The sequence below is a fragment of the Diospyros lotus genome, chromosome 14 (genome assembly GCF_014633365.1).
Source record: "Diospyros lotus cultivar Yz01 chromosome 14, ASM1463336v1, whole genome shotgun sequence".
NCBI lineage: Eukaryota > Viridiplantae > Streptophyta > Magnoliopsida > Ericales > Ebenaceae > Diospyros > Diospyros lotus.
In genome coordinates this window covers 3,789,085-3,811,246 of record NC_068351.1, presented here as the reverse complement: position 1 = coordinate 3,811,246, position 22,162 = coordinate 3,789,085, and the positions used below count along the sequence as shown (strand labels likewise).

The following is a 22,162-nucleotide window of genomic DNA, read 5'->3' as shown; positions in this document are numbered from 1 at the left end:
ATCTAGGGGGACCTATCTAGGCCTTGTCTCATGGTGGAGCTAGGTGAGGTGAACCTAGTGGAGATGGTGTGTCCCTAAGAAATTCCCAAGCGTATATGAGCTTGCTGGAATTAAAATAAGCTTGCTGGAAAATTGCTTCTAGTATGAAAGGGGTAGGTATTGTAGAGTTGTGAAATAGGTATGCCTAGGACTTCTAAAGCTAGGGCTCTTACCTATGTTGGAAAATTCTACCAATAGGACATAAAATTAGCAGATGCTAAGGGCAAATAGATGGAATCTGGGATGCTGGAAAAATAAAACAGCATGTATTATCCTTTGGGAATGTCCTAAACTAACCTATGAACCAGAGTATAGCAATAGCGAAATCTGAAAATTTGTTGGTCATATTCATTGTGTAAGCTTGGGCTAGATTGTGAGCGGGAGGAAGCTAGTGTTTAAGATAGCTCTGGCTCTTGCACTGAGAGTGCATGTGATCAGTGAGGGGAAAAGGGTGTGTAAAAGGGTTGTCTTGTATGGTGAAGCCCATGTTGATCAAAATCTGGATTAAGCAAGGAAAGGGAAATAGAATCATCTTGTAGAAATGAACAAGGGAATATAAGGTTTAGAGTGCTGCCTAGGATGGGTAGTGATAGGTCTTAAGTTAGGTTCCAGTGAGGTATGGAATGTTGGGTTTATAAGATGCTTATGCACTGTCTTGAGTGCTAAGGATAGGCTGGGATATAGAGCCCCTTGTATAAGAAAGAGGGCTGCACTCATGTCCAAATGAATGGCATGGAGCCATGTAAATTTGGGGAGAAAATTAAACTTGGACTTAAATGGAATATCCCTTTTAGGTTAAAAGGGTGGAGTGTTGTTGCAGTGTCTATTTGTGAATTATCTAGGGAAAAGGCTAGACATGGCCATTGGTTATAGCAGCACATGAAGGCTTAATTTGGGTCAAATAGGTGTCACTAATCAGCTAGTATCCATGGAAAATTAAGAGAGAAATTGGTCTTATAGAGTAGCCCAAGGGATTAGAGGTTAGAGGGAAAGGTAAGCAAGGTTTATTGCTTAGAAGGTCTCTCTATGAGTTAATTCCTAAGCCAAAATATTATAAGAATTGGAGTCTCTTATGATGGTCCAAGGGGTTAAAAATGAGTGCATGGAAAAGCTGTGCGTATTCCAGTGGTATGCCTAATATATTGAGAGGCAGTTTTATTGATATTTTTCTCCTAATAGAACTCTCAAGATATAGCTGAGTGTTTAGATCAATGTTTGAGAGTGTGGGAGAAAGGATAAGCTGGAAATCTAACGCATAGAGATTGGAATAGAAATGGACAGCTTGAGGCAGTCTAGGTCTTCCAAACATAAGCATATCTTAGTAGGCTGGTAGTTAGACGAGAGTTAAGAAAAAGAGGTTGAGTAGTCTTGTTTTTTGAAGCAAACATAAAAGAAAGACAGTGGTAAAGCCTAAGAGGCCAGATATGGGAGCTAGGAGTAAGTCTAGCAGTGATAAGGCCTATCCAGGTGGGGTACACTGTTGTTGTGATGCTGTATAAAAGGATGAAACCTTTGGGATTAAGAAATAACATTAATTATGGATTTGGTTTATGGTGGAGTGTACTTAGACAGAAAGTTATGTATTTTAGGTTGCTGGTTGTATAGCTGGAACCCTAAAAGGAATGTCTAGGTAGAGAAAGTTGGGATAGCCAATGGGCAGTCCATTTGGCTTAGTCTTTAGTCCCACCATGTAGTATATCAATCATATTGGTATTAGGAATATGTTCATTAGGAAATCCCTTAAGGAGGATAATATCTAATGAGAGTTGCAAGTTTAGTTATTGCAGCTGAAATTTATTCAAAGGTGGTTAATTGTTATGTTTTTCAGCATTGTTTTGTTTGATGTATTTGTGTTTTTTGAGTGATCAGGTTTATGCAGCAGGTCATATGAGAGCAAGATGAGAGCAAGAGAAGTTCATCTATGAAAGGCAAATGCTTGATGGATGAAGGTTGAAGTATACTCAAGACGATGGTGGAGATTTGTTGAAATGTTGTCTCGAGTATATGGTATAAGAAGATGATGGCAGTAGCAATAAATGATGGCAGTGTGCTAGAGGGCCATTGAAGAATTAGGTAGAAGTTTATATCTCAAATTGTAATTAGTAATAAGTGGGGGGTTAAACTGTAAATATCTAATGTCTTCTCTAGGGATAACCGCCCACTATAAATAGAGTGTTAGGGGGTGTGTGCGGTCATTCTATTCTCTTCTATCATAACAAGTGCATTGTATTTTCTAAGAGGAAGGCTAGAGTTAAGATTTAGCTTTGTAATCTTGGGAGAGAAGTTGATGTTTGTACTCGAGAATAGGGGAGAGATCTTGCTGCTATTCGGGTTGGATTTATTTGATAAATAAGACTGCTCGGGGTGCTCTTTGAAGGTTGGATGTAGGTTTCCTCAAAGGAAACTGAACCAGGATAAATCTTGGTGTTTGTGTGGTTTGTTTTCTGTTTCTTGTTCTTATTTTCATTCTGTTTGATTTCTTAAGTTTTCTGTTTCAATTCCTATTATCCCCGGGAGGATTTGGGAGTGTTGAGAGAGGCCTATATCATCTAAGGGTAATACCGCATAGTCCTAGGTTAACACTAACACTCATCTTCTAGCCCTTGATACTCACCTCCCAGCTCCTAACAGTCCTCTCCTAATTTATCCCAGGCGGCCTAAAGGCCATCAACAACCTCAGCATAGTCAGCCATTAAATCCGAAGGTTGATCCATCTGGGGAGCCAAGTCAACCTGAGGACAACAGTATTACGAGCATGGATGATTTGGATTGGGTTGTTCCTATAGCACTGCGAAAAGGGATAAGGTCATGTGTTCAGTACCCTATTCCTAATCATTTGACTTATACAAAGTTGTCTCCTCAGTTCAGGGTGTTTGTTGCAAGTATAGACAACATTGAAATCCCCAAAACCATCCAAAGTGCTATGAAGGATCCTAAATAAAAGGCTATTGTTATGGAAGAGATGAAAGCCCTAGTTGGTAATAATACCTGGGATATAGTAGAATTGCCCTCAAATAAGGAGATAGTTGGATGTAAATGGGTATTTACAGTAAAACATCGTGTAGATGGAACTGTTGAAAGATATAAGGCCTGATTAGTGGCCCAAGGATTCACCCAAACCTATGGGATTGACTATGAAGAGATATTTGCTCCCATGGCTAAACTAAATTCTATCAAGGTATTACTCTCTACTGTTGTTAATTTAGAGTGATCTTTATATCAATTTGATATTAAAAATGCCTTCTTCAATGGAGATCTGGATGAGGAAATATATATGCAGGTTTCTCCTGGTTTTGAGCAAGAAGTGGACACTGGAAAGATCTGTAAGCTTAAGAGGTCTCTATACGGGTTAAAACAATCACCAAGAGCCTGGTTTAAGAAATTCAACATGACCCTAAATGGGTTAAGGTATAAACAAGGGCAAGCAGACCATACTTTGTTCATAAAACACATAGCTAATGGAAGGAAGGCTATATTGATCGTCTATGTGGATGATATTATAGTGACAGGAGATGACATGCAAGAAATAGAAAGCCTAAAGAAACAATTGAGAGCTAAATTTGAAGTCAAAGACCTAGGAACCATGAGATTTTTCCTAGGAATGGAGGTGGCTTGGAGTAAAGGACTTTTCATCTCACAAAGAAAATATACACTTGATTTGTTAAAAGAAACAGGTATGTTAGGGTGTAGGCCTGCTAGAACACCTCTAGAAAAGAACTGGAAATCTGGAAAAATTAGTGATGATGCCCCGGTAGAGAAGAAAAGATACCGACAGTTGGTGGAAAAATTAATCTACTTATCCCTTACAATGCCAGATATAGCCTATGCAGTGAGTATAATAAGTTAATATATATGCATTCTCCCACCCAAAGGCATATGAATGTTGTTTTTCATACCCTAAGGTATCTAAAAGGGACACCTTCAAAGGGATTGCTATTTCAGAAAATAGCAGAAAAAGGAATTAAGGGTTTTGTTAATGCAGATTGCACAGGATCTATTGAAGATGGCTGGTCAACTTCAGGTTATTGTACTAAAGTATGGGGAATGTGGTTACATGGAGAAGTAAAAAGCAATCAGTTGTTACCCGCAGTAGTGCTGAGGCAGAATTCCGAGCTATAGCTCAAGGAATTTGTGAAGTGATTTGGTTAGAAAGGCTGATAGAAGACTTACATATTCCTTTGTCACAGCAAACATAGGTGTACAATGATAGTAAACCAGCAATTAGTATTGTTAAAAATCCAGTTCAGCATGATCGAATGAAGCATGTGACAATAGATCAAAATTTTATAAAGAGGGAAAGTAAGGAAGGAGGAATTAATCTATCCTATATTCCTACAACAAATCAAGTGGCTGATGTGTTTACAAAAGCCATGACAAGACCAGGTTTCAAATCTCTAATTGACAAGTTGGGAATGACAAGTATTTATTCTCTAACTTGAGGGGGAGTATCGGACAATGAGATTGGGTGCTCAAGTTTAAAAAAGGAAGATAAGGTGGCTAGATAAGATAAGACTTCAAGATTTAAAAGATAAGATAAAGCTCCAAGATTCAAGGGAAGATACAACTTGAAAGCAGAAGATAAATTCCAGCATTTCGAATATTAGTTATTGTTATCTAAATTTGAATTTATTCCTATTTCTTAGGAGGTAGAATAGATATTTTGTACTTGTATAAATACCTCTACTCAGATTCAATAATATTCAAGTAAGCTTTTCCAGAATTCAGCTTATTTCATTATTCAAAGCGAACAACGAACCAAACTAAGTATCTAGCTAAGTACCGCACCTCATGCCCAAATATGTACCATGAATTGGAACATACCACATTCTGTGTAACTATGAACAGAACAATAATATCTTTGGCATTATTTAATTTCATCAATTTCAAATCTTATGTGGTTATTTGTCAATGACCAAAAATATTGCCTGCATCAAATAATTTTGAGATTGATCTATGGTTCTTACTTTTTAGTTTTTATGTTCTGCAAAAATTTGGAATATTGTGCTACAAGATTAATTGTTCCCCTATATAACAAAATGAAAAAGAAAACCTCAGAAATATCAGAAAAAATGCAATCTAAGACACCAACTCAACCAAACAGAACTAACCAACACAAAACCACCAACTCCCTTAAACGTGCATAAGGAATTATTCATATGATGTATGGAAATTTTACTCTCTTCTTCTGAATTGAATAATAAAAAGCCAAATTTTGGGAAGGAAAGATTGACGCATAACAGTATCAGTATTTCCATTTTGACAGGTATAAAAAGGTCACCAATTTGTAATAACAAAATTAGTAAGTTCCCTGATGTTCGGCAGATTAGCTTCTTTGGACCTCAAACTCCCATGACAAAGGGTTTATACCTTACACCTCACAACAAATGGCACTAAGCAACTGCTATTATATGTCCATGAGAGAAAAAATAAAAAAGTAAATGTTAGCAACAAAAAAGAAAAATGGAAATGATAGCAACTTCCTTCTACATACACTATAGAAAATAAATAAACAAAATATCCATGAGACTTTAAGAAATAACTCCAATTTGACTAACAATCAAAATTTAAAAAAGAACCAAGAGAGTAAAATCAATATTTCAAATAGATTGGCATAAGTAACACCATGCGCTATACATCACCTCAAAATCAAGCAAAGGAGGACCAGTTTCTGACAGCAAAGAGGCATTAAGGAGATTGTGAAGACTGCACGTAGCCACAAAGGCAACATCAAGATCTTTCTTGTACCTAATCAACAGAAAGAGTAAAAACACCACAATAAGTCCATATTGAATTTCATATATATATATACTAGGTAATTCAATAAACTACTACTACCAAAATTTTGGTACATGGATAGGCATCAAATATTTGATTTCTCTTCTTAGGACAGGGAACCTTTCATAGTAGGGTCACATCAGTCCAACACCCAGAGCCAACAAGATACCAGCAATGACCCAAAAGCCGCCAATATCAAATAAAGCAAGAAGGATGTGAACCCAAGACTTCCCGGTAACCTAGTTTACAGCGGGTCCCTAGGTTACACTACCACTCTAGTCACCTTGTACATATTACAATGTAAGCATGTTGCTGAAAGAATCATACAAAACTCTAGCTTACAGATCCAGAATGGTGGGAATAAGTCTTGGCAAAGCCAACTTCAGTTGTGTTCGAGTTATTAGTCCAACCATCTGACCCAGTGCCTCCACCTGAAGATATGTGCACCTGTAGCAGACAAAACTAGGTTAATACCCAACACCCAGTAATTCAATTTTTTCATAAGATAATTTCTTTAATTGTCAAACAGGAGAAAGAAAATGAGAAAAGATTATCTGCATGAGCAAAGCAGGTGCATGTTTTTAAGTATATACTGACCTTTGACTGTAGCAAATAATACCCACCAATATTGACAAAGTTGCATATGGATCTATAGAATGGTATGCAACTCAAACTGAAACCAATATCCTATATTACTTCAGATATTTTACACGACCATGGCATACCAATACAGCTATATGCACAGTGCTACACCGTGTAAGGTACCAAACCATTTGCATGTGCACTCATGCAGGGGTGTGTGTGTGTGTGTGTGTGAGAGAGAGAGAGAGAGAGAGAGAGAGTAAATCTATTTTTTCCAGGATTGCATTGTTTGTGAAAATTTGACATTCAACCTAAAAAGAGAAGGAAGAATCATTCCCTTACCCCCTTGAAGCATAAACGTGGTTGCTATGAAACAAACAAATAAGACTACTGATCTATAGCATGTAATGGTTTTTTCATTCAACAGTACAAGAGGCACCCACTTTGTAAGGATCGAGGAAGGGTAGTTTTGGTACCCAAACTTACCCTTGTTTTGCAAGGAGGTTATTTTGCAAGATGCATGTTATCACCCAAAAAAAACAGATGCATAGCAGTGAACAGAGATACAAAACATCACTTCATATCTAAAACACAAACCATTGCAATACCATGAGCAACTGGCTATTCCCGTGAAGCAAAGACTAAGAAAAGCTAATTTCAAAGAGAAAATGAGATCAAGAGGAATGATGGCCAATTAAAAAATATATTCATACAGAAGAAGAATGGACTTATATACTAAGGATGGAGAAATTATCAAAAAAAAATATCATTACGAAGAGAACCAAGAACCAGAAAAATGATAATAATTTGCAAACCTTTAGATCTCGAGAAGTTGTCCAAACTCTCAATAAAAGCTCAAAGGCAGAATTTAAAAATGATCTGCACTAAATAAAACCATCTTAAACAAACAGTTTAGAAAAAAAAAATAAAACATTGAAAAATTAACCAAATATCAGAAAGCTGGTCTCACATGACATCACTGTCAAGAAGTGAAAATAACGGGAAATCTACACCATATTGCCAACAAGCCTGACACCAACACTTAAATGCTGGATTCAAATAGCAGATTTAGAAGTTAGAGAACTTTTGAAGAGAAAAAGGAACAGAATAGAAAGATATTAAATGCAATAATTCTTATATGCACACAATATCAACATGATTGAGCAAAATGCTTAAATCCAGGTCAAAGAAAAATTTGTAAATAAGTTCAAATGAAAAAGATGAACAGCAAGAAGGAGAAGTCAGTAGACTAAGGTGAACTAGCTTATTGAACTGAATTCTCCAGTACAAAAACTGCTCACAGTTACGACTAAGATAGAAAAATATCCTTTTTGAACTTCCCCATTCCCATCATCTTTAAGGTAAGATTGTAGGAATTTACATCTCTATACACCATTAATGGAGTTAGGTGGTATTGTTTCATAGATGAGACAAAATAAGACGTGAATGCTAAGCATGAATTATGGGAGAAACCTTAGAATCCAAAAGGCTTCAAATTGAGTAGGCCAAAAACTGAATATATATATATATATATAGAGAGAGAGAGAGAGAGAGAATGTAAGTTTAGTAAAAATACAAGGGATGATAATGTTATTGTGAGACTTGAAGATCAGGTTACTCCTAGAAAGGAAATGAATATCAATTCAGATATCTCAGATCTCAAAAAGAAGGGGAAATTATTGAGGACATTAGTCACATAATCAAGGCAAGGTGGTAAAGTGGATAACTGCTTCTAACATCTTATAATATTTTAATCCCTTTAAAGCTAAAAAGGAGTTTTTATCATGCAACTACAAGACTAGTACTGTATGGCTAGAAAAAGTTCAACAATAATTATCAATATGTGCAGAATATGAATGTAACAAAAATAAAGATGTTACAGTGGATATGTGGCCATATAATAAAGATTAAACTAGAAATGAGATTATCCATAATATGATTGAGTAGCACCTGTTGGTGATAAGATGCACGAGACAGAATTAAGATGATTTGGACAGGTGATGATCTCAACATGAGATAAGAAGACCGATAGATGCACCGATGAGGAAAGTGGGTAGAACGGAAAAAGTTCATAGCAACGGAAGTAGGAAAAGGCTAAAGTGGAAATAGGCATGGTATGAGACATAACAACCTTGCAGAATATATAGCCATGATAGAGATGGTGCACAAATATATGTAGCAAATGCCACCTAGTGAGATTACAGCTTGTGATGATGATGACGGTCCTCTTTCTCTAGGTCAAATAAGGGTTAATAATGGTAATTCCATCCATTTATTCAACAACAATTTACTCTTTCAAGGATAACCTATTGATGTATGGCCTGTTAGCCAGAAGTCTAATTATTGATAAACTCAAGTAGCACCACTATGCACCTTTGATCAAATTGATTTCATTAAGATAATAGATTATTTGATCTGTTGCTTTCTTATGTATTCCTTTGTCTCCCATGTTTATTTTATTTCTCTTTTCTTTACGTAATACATAATAGTTAAGAAAATAGAGCAGAGTTAAGCTGGCCTGGCACCTTGCACCATTTGGAATTGTTTGCCTGTTTTGGATGGAGACCGTCAAACTTCTCTGGCATTTTGTTCCTTATTCTATTTTAAGCACTCTCCATATGTGTTGGGAATGTTTAGAATATCATAGAATTACAGAGAGAATATAATTTACAGATCAATCCTCATAGTCAACAAGATTGTGGGTTCAAGAATTAAATGCGAGTAACCATGTATGATGTGATCAGCAATTGGATATGGAAAAGGATTAATCAAGTGAATTGGGATTCCTTCATTAGGTTAGGGAAAGATGGGGTTTGGGCCAACAATGGAGGGAACTGAATTCAGATTTCCCATCCTATTTAATGGTTCTCCCACAAATTTTTCTGCAGCCACTGCTCAAGAACTAATACAGGATGACCATAGACCACATCCATTTTCTTATAGTGATCAAAGCCTTGGATGGGTGGCGAGCCTTGAATAAGCTGACTTGACAAAAGGCTTCGGGATGATCAGTGGAGGGGGGGCAACAGTAGAAACAGTCTTGCTTGCAGATGAGTTCATATTCTTCTGTGAGGCAGACTAGCATCAGTTAAAGCTATTTACAGTATGTAGTGATTTATTTTGAAGCTGCCTCCAGTTTGAAAGTCAATTCAGGCAGGAGAATTAATTTCAGTGATAAAAGTGTGAAAATTCTGAACCTGAGACAGTTCTGGCATCCAAAGTTGGATTCCTCTAACACGATGTAGGTGCCATCTGAGTTTAACTAAAAGTCCATGTCAGTTTGCATTAAATTTTTTAAACTGTTAAGAAAGTGGTAATTTTTCATTTTAAGTTGTCAAGTTGTCTCTACTATAAGCAACCTCATGATGGCACTGACTAGCAGTCAAAAACTAGATTTTGACTATTACATATTTCTCATCTTTCCTGTAGATAATTTTTTTGTAAATGCTACTGTTCTCTTGTAGATTTAATTGACAAGTTCAATGTCCAAGTTGAGCTTTTCTGATACCGTATGCCATCTGTTCTAAGGTTTTTCTCCTTCTGTAGTTCTCATATCCTTAAATTAATTAACACAAGAATGAACCACCAATAAAAATAAAGAGAATTCTCAAACAAGTTAAATTACTTGATAAGAGAACATGCAAAATGATCCATGAGTTTAGCTTACAAGGTGAAACTGACTTTCACCCAACTTCAGATGTCAATTTGTAGTAATTAAACAAAACAAACTCACTATACCATTTGCAAAAATTGGTCGGTGGACATCTCTAACATTTCCAAGTATAGGCAAAACCCGTGTAAGTACAGCTTTGAGGCGTGGAGTAAACTGCAATGCTTCAATTAGGAAAGAGTAGTTTATAAGCCACTTCATTCTAAGCAAGCACTACAAAAATTTTAAGCTGATGAGAAAATAAAGATGACTAACCATCAGCAGAAGCAAAGTCTGCAAGTACTTGAACCATAGCTGGAAGAGATGAATTTGGCCCAGATAGATGAAGAAATAATTCTTCCATCATCTGGAAAAGCATAAAACATAAAATCGGAGTATTCAACAAAGTGTCGCAAAGAGAGAGAGAGAGAGAGAGAGAGAGAGGAGAGAGTTAAGCACAGAAAGAGTAACATTAAGATAAGAGTGAAGTGGCAAAAAGATCAATCTCTGGAACAATACATCAAAAAGTAAAGATTATAAGCATAATGGCAAAGGGAACCAGGCATGGTTGCTAAAGTATATCTTTTGGATTTGGAGCAAGAGCACATCATCTCAACAAAGCTAGTTTTCTAATGACATTGTCAATTTCATGACCAAACATGTAACATTATTCAGATTTTGTTCAGACTTGTTTAGTATTGAGTAATCAAGCTTGCTTCAGGTTTAGGTAGGGTTTATCAGGGTCTTTTCAAGGCACAAGTTCTCAAATATCAGAGCTATAAACATCCAAATCAATGGCACAAGTGCATCAAGTTATAATGAAGTCACAATGAGGAAACAACTGTTACCAGAACTATACTAGATAGGCTGGTTCAACAAGCAACCAGCCATGCAACTTGTCCAGTTTGATTGCCTTACTGAATATGCAAAAGAACAGATAAACCAGCTGATTCTTGTGTGAACTGTTAAGCTGAGCAGTATTGTGTGAACTGGGCAAGATTTTGTACAATGATGAAACTACGCTCTTAACCCATTTATTGAATATATTTGGGCCACTTAAGCTGAGGTCCTTTTTGTCTTTTTGGCATAAAAGAATTGGGGAAAGAAAACAATTACCAAGCATATACATGAAGGCCCAGGAAAGATATGCTTTTGGTCTCTCAAACTCACAGCAAAACCTTGCTCCCACTCACCAAAAGGCCATTTCTCGCTGTCTGAATCTCATAAACACAACACGTATATATTCCCTCCATCTTTCACCAAGCACCAACAGTAATCAATACCTTCAACAAACAGCCCCTGTGCTGGCAACAAGCTAAGTAGCAGCTAAAGTTACCATATATTGTATTATACTCCATATCTATATATGTATGCATGTGTGTTTACAAGTATGAGTTGTAAAGTTGTTAATGTGCTGTTTACACACTACAGCATTTTTGTTATTATTCACTATGGTGCTTTAATGTTTTCATGGTGATCAATAGATATTAAGCTGGCGGGATTATCATCATGAGTAAACAATTTTTGTTTTTAGGTTTATTTTTTATTTGAGCCATGTTTCCATATTACACGAGTTGGTTCAATATCAACTATGTGATGGAACATGACCACATCAATTATCTTCATTCGCCACTATCTCATGAAACTTTTCCATATGAAGATGATGTGGAAACTTTCTCTCATCATTCCCTCGCTAAAGAGTTGCGTTAGGAAGGGCATTTAGAGTAAAATTTTGCCACACTATGAATGCCATGCACAGACCCCAACTTGGTTAGGATAATATGCAGTTGACAATCACAACAACGATGGATGATGTTTATTTTTTATTTAAATCATTTTTAGTATTTATTAATTGTAAGATGGTTGAACTAGTTGGACAACAACTATACTAGTGAAACATTAAAACCAGTGCCTTAATCAATAAGAGTATTGGTTCAGTTCTGGTGATTATGGAGGAAAAAGTATTAAGATTATGTTTGGAGGTGAAGAAATGCATTTAAGCTGAAGTTTGGAACCCAAGAAGAAAATAAAGAAAAAGATGAAACGATTCCATGATGATTGGTAGATGTCTAGTAAGTACAAGTACCATATTGGACACTAACCTTCATCGGACACTCTAGATGAATGACAAAAATTTTGTCCACACATGCGTTATTATTTGCTAATATTTTAATAAAATAAAATATTTATGGGCATGTAGAAGACACCATTCATCACAGCATCTTGTGTCCATTACAACTACATTATAAGTTTAAACAAACAAGTCAAAAATCTATTGTAAATTAAAATAATGTCAATCTATATTGTTTTTTAACTCCAAAAACTTTATATGAATATAACTTTCTAAATATATTAAGTCCCTCTAATCACATTTATGTTCTCCACACATTTCTGACTACCTAGAACATAAGTTATTTTCACACATATAGATAAAAAAGCATAACTAATAACTAGGCATGTCTCTGCCAATGCATGTCCTGGTGTTTCAAAAACTGGTATTCTCAGCATTGTCTATATCATGTTGTGTCCAAGTCCCAGATCATAGATGTGCTTCTTAAGTAAATGATGATTGAAAGTGATGATGATATCATGGTGGCCAAATGATGGTGTAGAACTCAATGATTAGGCTAGTATGAAGTTAAAGGAGACAAAATAACAAATATGACGTCTCTGTAGGTTTGACTTGAAAAATGCAATTCATTTTCACGTGACAAATAAAAGAATTTGGATTACGGTGGCCAGTGGCTAACTGGCAGCTGCAAGCAGCATCTACTCCAGCAGTATCAGGCTGGCTGCTTGAGCAGCTAGGCTGTAACTTTATTGAAACTTAGGCTGAAGTAGGAGAATGTCCAAGTCAAGTGCAGGAAAGGTTTTGATGACCAAAAAGGTAGTGCATAATTTTCTATTCTAGAAAAGTATTGTGACTTTTTCTTTTTTCTTTTTTTTTAATAGATATTTCCTAATTTGGTGGGAAATTCTTGCATAACATATAAGAGCCTTACAGAAGATTTGGCCAGGGATAGATATGATTGGCAAGCTAGAATTAATGTTGTTGACCCAACCTAGTGAATTAAGGCTTGATATGTTGCATTGCTGTTGATAGATCTGTTTTCCTAATATATTTGGAGCTCCAAATCATGTCTAACTTGACTAAAAAGGGCATTTTAAGTACACAAGACTCCTTATTTTTCAATAGTCAAGGAAGGGTCAATTTTTGTACACAACCTTACTTTTGCTATGCAAAGAGGTTATTTCCACAACTTGAATCAATGACCTTACCATTATTAATAGCAAATTTTAAATTCATTACCCTATAAATAAAGGTCAAAGATTTGCTTCAAAAAAGTTTTGAGACATAAGAGATTGCATCAAAAGGTTATTCTACTATACAACATAGAGATCAAAGAGCATCTAATGTAAGTGCTTTACTTTAAAGAAAATATATTGGTTGTTATGGTTCAATTTTCAATGAATCCCAAAGGTTCATGGATCTTAGTACTCATGCACTCATTGAAGAAGAATATCATGGTCACCTGGAGTTCCTATGAGATTTTAGTTGGCATAACCAAAAGCAACTGCAAGTTCGTGGATTGGCATCTAAGGCACAAGAGGGGAATTCAGGTAGGCGCAAGTATGTTAATGCTTCTTTTTTTTTTTTTTTTTTTTTGTGCTGATAACCAATAATATATTAAAAAGAGAAACCAAGGTGTCCAAAAATCAAGATAGTTTTGTGCATTTGCTCAAGAAAAGAAGTTATATACTTGCTACTAAGCATGAAAGAAAGGGCTAGAGAAGTTTTATATAGGGTTTTAGAGAAGAAACGAGTCTAAATTGCTTATGTACAAGTTATTAAAAACATGAAACAGAAACCTGTGTTACTACACATGGAAGAGACTGAGGCTTTTCTTTTACAATTGGATTACATCAAGGATCCACATTAAGCCCTTGTCTCATTGCCCTAGTAATGGATGAACTCACAAACACATCCAAGCAAAGCTACCTTAGTGTATGCTATCAGCTAACAACAATGTCTTGGTGCAAGGTGTGATGCTAAGCTTGAGATATGGGGGAACACTTTAAGGTTTTAAGTTGACCAAATTAAAAAATAAATATATGGAATGTAAGTTTACTAAAAATATAGTGAGGCTAATGTTATGGTGAAACTTGAAGATCAAGTCATCACAAGTAAAGACCAGTTCAAACATCTTAGATCAATCATATAAAAAGATGGAGAGATTAACGAGGATGTTACTTGTTAGTAACATATCCTAGGGATGTAATTTGCTGTATGTTATAATAAGTTAAGGTAGCAATATTAGCTGTAATTAGCTGTATAGATAGTTTCCTATTCCTGTATAGTTTTAATTTATTCTGTTTCCTTATATAAGAATAGGCTGCATGCATATAAATGTTTGTACACTCCATTTATACGATACACAATTACATTCCCTTATTTTACATTACTCATAAAATTATCTTGGGATAGTTAAATGGAAAAGTGCATCCAGCGTTTATGTGATAGTAAAATTATAATTCTGTTAAAAGTTAAAAAAAATGCAAGTTAGCATAAGACCAACTTTATTATACAGCATGGAAAGTTAGGCAAAAAAGCACTAACATCTGCAAAATATGAGGATAACAAGGACGAAGACATTATAATCGATGTGTGGCTATAGAAGAAAGAATAGAATTAAAAGTAAGGTTATTCGTAATAAAGTCAGGGCCACTCCTATTGAAGATAAGATGCATGAAACATGATTAAATGGTTTAATCATATAAGAAGACTAATAGAGCCTCCTAAATGGAATGAAAGGAATCTTTTAACAAAAGATGTAGAGGAATACCTGTAAAAACTTAGTCAGAAACTCTTGAGCATAATATGAGTTATAAAGTCCTTACAAAAGATATGACCATAGACAAAGATGACAGGCAAACTAGAATTCAGTTCATGTAGCACACCCTATATAACCATGATAAATTAAGAGTGCCTAAAGAGAACAATGGCAAATTAGTAAGAAAAACCTATAAATCTAATAAAGTGGACAAATCACAAATTAAATGAACAAAACACTTAAAACAAGAACGGATTCCTCCTTTGGCCACGAAAAAAAAAAATGAAGAATCCCTTCAAAAGATGAGAGACTGCTCTACTTTAAAGCCATCCTACTGTAGAGAGCTCCCTCAGCAAGGCAATAGGGACTACAGCCCAAACTCTATGCAAGGCAGAAATGGGGCACGCTCTATAGTAAGACTATAACGAAACAGAGCCTCACATCTATCCCTTTGTTATCCAGCTATCAATAGTGATTTGCTAGACTAGACCAAATCTAATCATTTTTCCTTTGGGTGTCCAAGTATAATCATATATATGCATTAATATATAAATATGTCCCTACTTGTGTGGTTAATTTATTTTACTTACATGAAATTAATTGTTGGATGTACTGAATTGATTAAAACAATTAGACTTGTCAAATAAATCTACAAACATGGGTGATTACACCAACAAATTCAAGAGCTTGAGAAGTTCTTTTAATAGTACAAATATAAATGTGTAAACATGTATGTACTCGTCTATGTATATTAAAAGATATAAGAAAATATTAGCATGACTGTGCCAGGTGAAATGAACTGAAAGAACTTTAATGACTGGCTCATTCATAGAAAGCCAATTTTCAGCCATATATCACATTGCATTGACTGCATTGAAATACAGCAACCTCAGCTCCATGATGCTATTCCACTTCTTACATCTGATGCGCTGCTTTCTGTTCTCACTTCTAAACCACATGTGTTCCTTCATCCTCCCACACCAAATTTTCATAGGAACAGGGTTTTATACACCTTCTGACATGCCTAAATAATAAATATATACATGTATATAGGCAAAATAGTAAATATAAAAACATGCAAAGGTATTTGACTTTCATAGAAAAGAAAATAATAATAGATACTAAAAAATAAAAGAAATAAATCTGTTCTCAAGTAATGCCCCAATCTTATTTGTAAAACATACACATGAAAACCAATCAATGATGCTCTTCATCAGCTATAACAACCAAATCAAAGAAATTACCAGGTCTGGCAAATGCAAGCCTATTGCAACAAGCACACCTGCAGCAGCTCTTTGCCAATCAGCATTTAGTTCCTGCAAGAACATAAAATAAAAAATTAAAAAAAAAAAAGAGGTTGGGGATGGTGGACTGTCAGCTCCCGATGGTCTGACTGGAATTACTTGATCGCTTGAATGATCAAGGGCGAGAACAAAGAAGTTTAGGAAGGAAAAGAAAGAGAGAGAGAGAGAGTTCAGAAATTCAAAAAATATTCATTCATTCGATAATGATGGGGAATGATCAGCTCGTATATATAGTTGACCCAATCCCTTCCCATATGCGGTAACAGATTACCGTTGCTGGGAATGTACCAACTGCCTAATACGATAACAAACAAAATACAACTCCCTACTACATACTTTCTAATATACTACTTCCTACCTCTATACCTCTAGTACATTATAATTACAATAGCACCCCCTTATCTCGTTAGTACATAACAATTATCCCTCCCTTCAAAATCTTCTTGTCCTCAAGAAATGCTGAGAAGACCTGCTGCTTGAGGAAATTGCTTGAGAATATCTGGGAGATATTCCCAAGTGTTGTTGTCGGGATGGAGGTTAGACCATTGGACGAGAACTTGAGCGATGGGAGCCCCTTGCCTATAAATGACCCTTCTATCAATTATAGCCTTAGGCTCCCTTGCACTGCCATCAGAATCTGGAAAGTAGGGTAGAGTTGGACTGACTTGTTGGCGCTCCCACTTCCTTCTTGAGGAGTGACACATGGAAGACTGGATGTATGTTGGAGTTTTTCGGTATCTATAGTCAATAGGCCACACTTCCCATGCATGCTAAAATTGGAAACGACCCATAAAACTTCGGGTTGAGCTTTGAGTTTGGCTTCTGAACTAGGGCTTTCAAATGGCTTGGCTTAAGCTTCAAATATACCAAGTCTCCCACCTAGAATTCTCTTTCACTTCTCCTTCTGTCAGCAAATTGTTTCATACAATTCCTTGAATTGGCCAATTCCGTCTTGAGCACTTGAAAGGCCTATTGCATTTACTGTAGGTAGGCATGTAGAACTACCACTATAGAGAAGCTTCCCAATTCTGGCAGCAAGGGTGGGTTGTGCCCATACAAGGCTTCAAAAGGGGATCCCTTGATAGAGCTGTGGTAGTTGAAGTTATACCACCATCGAGCCATCACAAGCCACTTATGCCAAGTCTTTGGCTGTAGGAAACAAGCACAACGCAAATATGTCTCCAAACATTAGTTTACTCTTCCAGTCTGGCCATCAGATTCAGGATGGCAGGTCGTTGACATGTTGAGTTTGACCCCTAATAAGCTCATCAATTCCTTCCACAATAGGCTGGTAAAAATTTTGTCCCAATCGGATACTATAGCTTTAGGGACTCCATGTAATTTTACCACCTGATCCAAGAACACCTTAGCTATCTCCTAAGCTGTGTAGGGGTGGGTCAAGCCTATGAAAAGGGCATATTTTGTAAACCTATCAACTATCACTATAATGCAATCTCACCCTTCTGACTTGGGTAAATCCTCAATGAAATCCATTGAGATACTTTCCCAAGGTCCTCCTAGTACATCTAGGGGTTGTAACAAACCTGGAGTGGCCATCGTTTCTGATTTGCACCTTTTACAAACATCACAACTCAGCACAAATTCCATCACATACCTTTTTAACCGTGGCCAGTGAAAGAGCTGCTTGACCCTGTGATAGGTATTAACTATGCCTAAGTGTCCTCATATTGGTGAACTGTGCAGTGCCTCCACAATCTTCCTCTTCAAATTCTCATCCTTCCCTAACACCAGCCTTCCTTGGCTCCTGATAAGGCCATTGGTTAAGGTATATCCCTACCTGGCATTAGGATCCACCAGCAGTTGTTGTAGAAGCTCCTGAATGTTCTCATTAGTCTCGTAGCTTGAGACGAGACCACTTCCTGATACCAATCTGGAACTACTATTGTAAGAGCAGCAGAGTTTCCTTCTTCCTAGCACCTAGATAATGCATCTACAGCCAGATTTTCCTTCCCCTCCCGATATTGGATTACATAATCCAATCCCATTAACTTAGTCATTCCCTTACGCTACAACTGTGTATGTAACTTCTGCTGTAATAAAAACTTTAAGCTCTCGTGGTCTGTTTTGATCACAAACTTGCTCCTTTCTAAATAATGTCTCCACTTGTCTACAACCATCAACACTGCAAGAAGTTCCTTCTCGTATACACTCAACCCAAGATGTCAAGGAGCTAATGCTTGGCTAAGAAAGGCTAGAGGTCTTCCCTCTTGAACCAACACGGCCCCAATTCCATTAGCACTAGCATCTGTCTCCAAGATGAATGGCTTGTCAAAATCTGGCAACCCTAATGTTGACACCACACCTCACCCATAGCCCGCTTAAGCTTACAGAAGGCCTCCTATGCCTTATCATTCCAATGAAACCCATCCTTCTTCAGTAGTTCTGTTAATGGCTGGTTGATTACTCCATAATCTTTGACAAATTGGCAGTAGTAACTAGTCAAACCCAAAAATCCCCTTAATCCCTTAACATTTTGAGGCCTTAGCCATTTCACCATTGTTGCTACCTTGCTAAGGTCTGTGCTTACCCCTACATTAGATATTATAGACCTAAATACTCCACATGTCTCTGTGCAAAGGCACACTTAGACTCGTTAACTTACAATTTATTGAGCCTAAAGACCTCAAAGGTGGTTTTCAAGTGGTCTAGGTGCTTGGCAAATGAGGGACTATAAATTAGAATATCATCAAAAAAGACTAGAATAAATTTACACAAGTAGGGTTCAAAGATTTGGTTCATCAACGCCTAAAAGGTAGTTGGGGCGTTGGTGAGTCCAAAGGGCATTACCTTGAATTCGTAGTGCCCTTGGTGAGTTTTAAAAGCGGTTTTAGGAATATCTTGAGGCTCCATCCAAATTTGGTGATGGATATGAGGTCTAGCTTAGTAAAAACATATGTATGTTTCAACTCATCAAGTAAGTCTTCCACAATGGGTATGGGAAACTTGTCCTTGATGGTTATGGCATTGACTTGACGCTAGTCAACACAAAATCTCCATGAACTATATTTCTTTTTTACGAGTAATACGGGTGATGCAAATGGACTATGACTAGGTTGGATGATAGATTTTTGCAACATGCCTTTAATGAGCTTTTCGATTCCGATTTTCTATTTAGGTGGGTAACAGTAGGATCTCACATTAATTGGCTCAGAGTTGGGCTTAAGGTTGATAGTGTGGTCACAGGGTCTCTCAGGGGGTAGGGAGTTAGGCTCGAAAAAAAGGTCCCTAAACTCAATTAACAGCATGTTGAGAGAGTTAGTTTCGTGTACCTTCCACTGATCATGTGGATGGTTGCTCATAGTTACTGCCAATGCCCCTTCTTGCTCTTACCCTCCTTCGGTGGTTCCCAAGGCATGGGTGGAGACAGCTGTGCCACTTGGGAGAACTTGCTCTTGCGCATTCTCTGTAGCTTCTTCCTCGATATCATCTCACACACTCCTGATTCTTGGTTGCCAGTTAAAACCCTTCTCTTCCCCTCTTTCTCAAAGGTCACCTCCATTTATTGAAATCAAAGCTAATAGGGCTCACCCCTCTCATCCAGTCCACTCTAAGCACCACATCACATCCCCCCAACTTCAATAATCTCAAATCTACCATGAATTCTTCCCCATTCATCTCCCAACAAAACCCCAAGCATGAGGACTGACTTAAAACCTTATTACCATTTGTCACTGTCACTAAAAGAGGGTGAGAATTCGAGACCTCACACCCCAACTTCTTTGCCATGCTTTCATCCAAAAAGCTATAGGTATTCCCATTATCGATGAGTACCATTACGGGACAATTGTGGGCTCTTCCTTCCACCTTAATAATCTTACTGTGTGCCAATCCCTTTAGTGCATGTAGGGAGATTTCTCCTTTATCCTCCCCTTCAACCTCAAAGTTTTCTTCTGCTACTTCTACTTCATCATCTTCCCTTTCTAGTAACAAGAGTTAGCCCTTGCACCTATGTCCTGGGAAGTATCTATCTCCGCATCTATAGCATAGGCCCGCCTGACGTCTCTATTCTATTAACCTCCCTCTATTCTATTAACCTCCCTCCATCTATTAGATTAGGGGCTGCAGGAGGTAATGCCAGGACACCCTTGCCACTGTGCCCTATCTCCTTTCCTAAGGCCCTACTTCTAGACTACCAACCCCCGGTGATCACTCCTTTCACTTGACTCCTCTGCATCTTCAACAGTGCCTCGATAGTTATTTCTTGCAATCTTGCACTCTCTGCAGCCTGCTTGACTATCATAGGTTGCATCATCTTCACCATGAGCCTTGCTTCATCCCTGAGGCTACTAATAAAACTTGACACAAAGTATTCTTCTGACATATGGGGATTGTGCACAATCATTAAGGACCTTAGCTCCTCAAACTTGAGCTGATAGGTTCGCACTGTACCATTTTGCTTGAGTTTGTTGAACTCCTCAATTATATCCTTCATACTCCTTCCTTCACCACAATCCACCCTTGGAACCATGCGTCACCCATATCGTTCAAGTAAGCACAAGCCAAGGTGATCTTTTGTTGTTCATGTACTTGATATAGGGCGAACATCCACTCACACCTCCTTACCCACCATCTCGGATTTTCTCCGTTAAAAAACAAAATCTCCAGTTTGGGCACAGGAAAGCTCAGTTGGTTACGATTAGCCTGAGCTCTTGACCTCCTCTCTTGTATATTTTCTCCTATCACCTCCGCTTCAAACTCAAACTCAAACTCTAACGTCCCCACTAGTCAGTGCTCTATTCCCACTCCGAGAAGAATAGGCTCCGACCTCTCCTTATGAGGAAACTCAGGTGAGAGTCTTATCGACTGTTGGGATGCAAACATCCTCATGAACTGGTGCATCTGCTCCATCATCTACTCCCAAAGTAGAGCACTCTGTTCCCGGTTTTCCCCCCGCCACCTTTCCATCATCTAATCAATTCGAGCATCAACCCCTGCTCCAACAGAGGATTCGAGAGTCCCCATTCTTGTTTGCATCTCCGCCATCGCTACAGTTACTTACTGTGGCTAGAACTCCATTTGCTTCATCCTCATTCCATCGACGATGGTGATAATTTTCTCCTATTCGATCGATGCCGAAGAGCACCGCTCTGATACCAAAATGCCAGCTCCCGATGGTCTAACTGGAATTACTTGATCGCTTGAATGATCAAGAGCGAAAACAGAGAAGTTTAGGAAGGAAGAGAGAGAGAGAGAGTTTAGAAATTCAAAGAATATTCATTCATTCGATAATGATGGGGAATGATCATCTCGTATATATAGCTGACCCAATCCCTTCCCATGTGCGGTAACAGATTACCGTTGCTGGGAATGTACCAGCTACCTAATGCAGTAACAAACAAAATACAACTCCCTACTGCATACTTTCTAATATGCTACTTCCTACCTCTAGTATATTGTAATTACAATAGCACTCCCTTATCTCATTAGTACATGATATGGACAAATAACACCTCATTCATGAATATGAGTTACTGACAAGAACAAAAAAACAATTATCAGTTCAACCTGATAAAGATTTAGGCTTCAAATGACTTCTGAAACAGCATTCAATAACATCATTATTTTATTACTTGAGACTAACAGAAGCACTACAAGGACAGAGCATAAAACTGTTTACTTAGGTTGTTGAGGATATTGGCATGTGAAGGAATAATTCTGGGGCAAAATAGCAGCTAACAGACAAAAATATTCCTGTGGAGCAAGTTTGCAAAATATCACTTGGGTGATAGGATGAGTTAATTTAACAAGAAAAACTTTTAGGTGAATGCTAGGATCATCATAGAAAATGGTAAAAAGAACTCCACGTGGCCATCCTTTCGTACACTTCAATATCTGATCTCACTCATTAGCACCGTGAAATCCAAGTTCCCAAGTATAATACAGTATTAAAAAGTTTTACAGTCAGTAATCAAGTAAAGGATAATGTGTTACCCCCACCAGCTATACTACTAAGACCAATG

At 37.3% G+C, this 22,162-nt stretch overlaps 1 protein-coding gene across 1 annotated transcript in view; it reads right to left on the bottom strand.

Moving 5' to 3' along the window:
• LOC127789872 (protein SHOOT GRAVITROPISM 6-like) overlaps positions 1–22,162 on the bottom strand; it is an 85,326-nt gene that overhangs the window by 61,036 nt on the left and 2,128 nt on the right. The window contains 8 exon segments of the mRNA XM_052318926.1: positions 5,679–5,784; positions 6,157–6,245; positions 6,247–6,261; positions 7,212–7,275; positions 7,367–7,445; positions 10,135–10,230; positions 10,322–10,412; positions 16,122–16,193. Coding sequence (XP_052174886.1) covers positions 5,679–5,784; positions 6,157–6,245; positions 6,247–6,261; positions 7,212–7,275; positions 7,367–7,445; positions 10,135–10,230; positions 10,322–10,412; positions 16,122–16,193 — 612 coding nt within the window.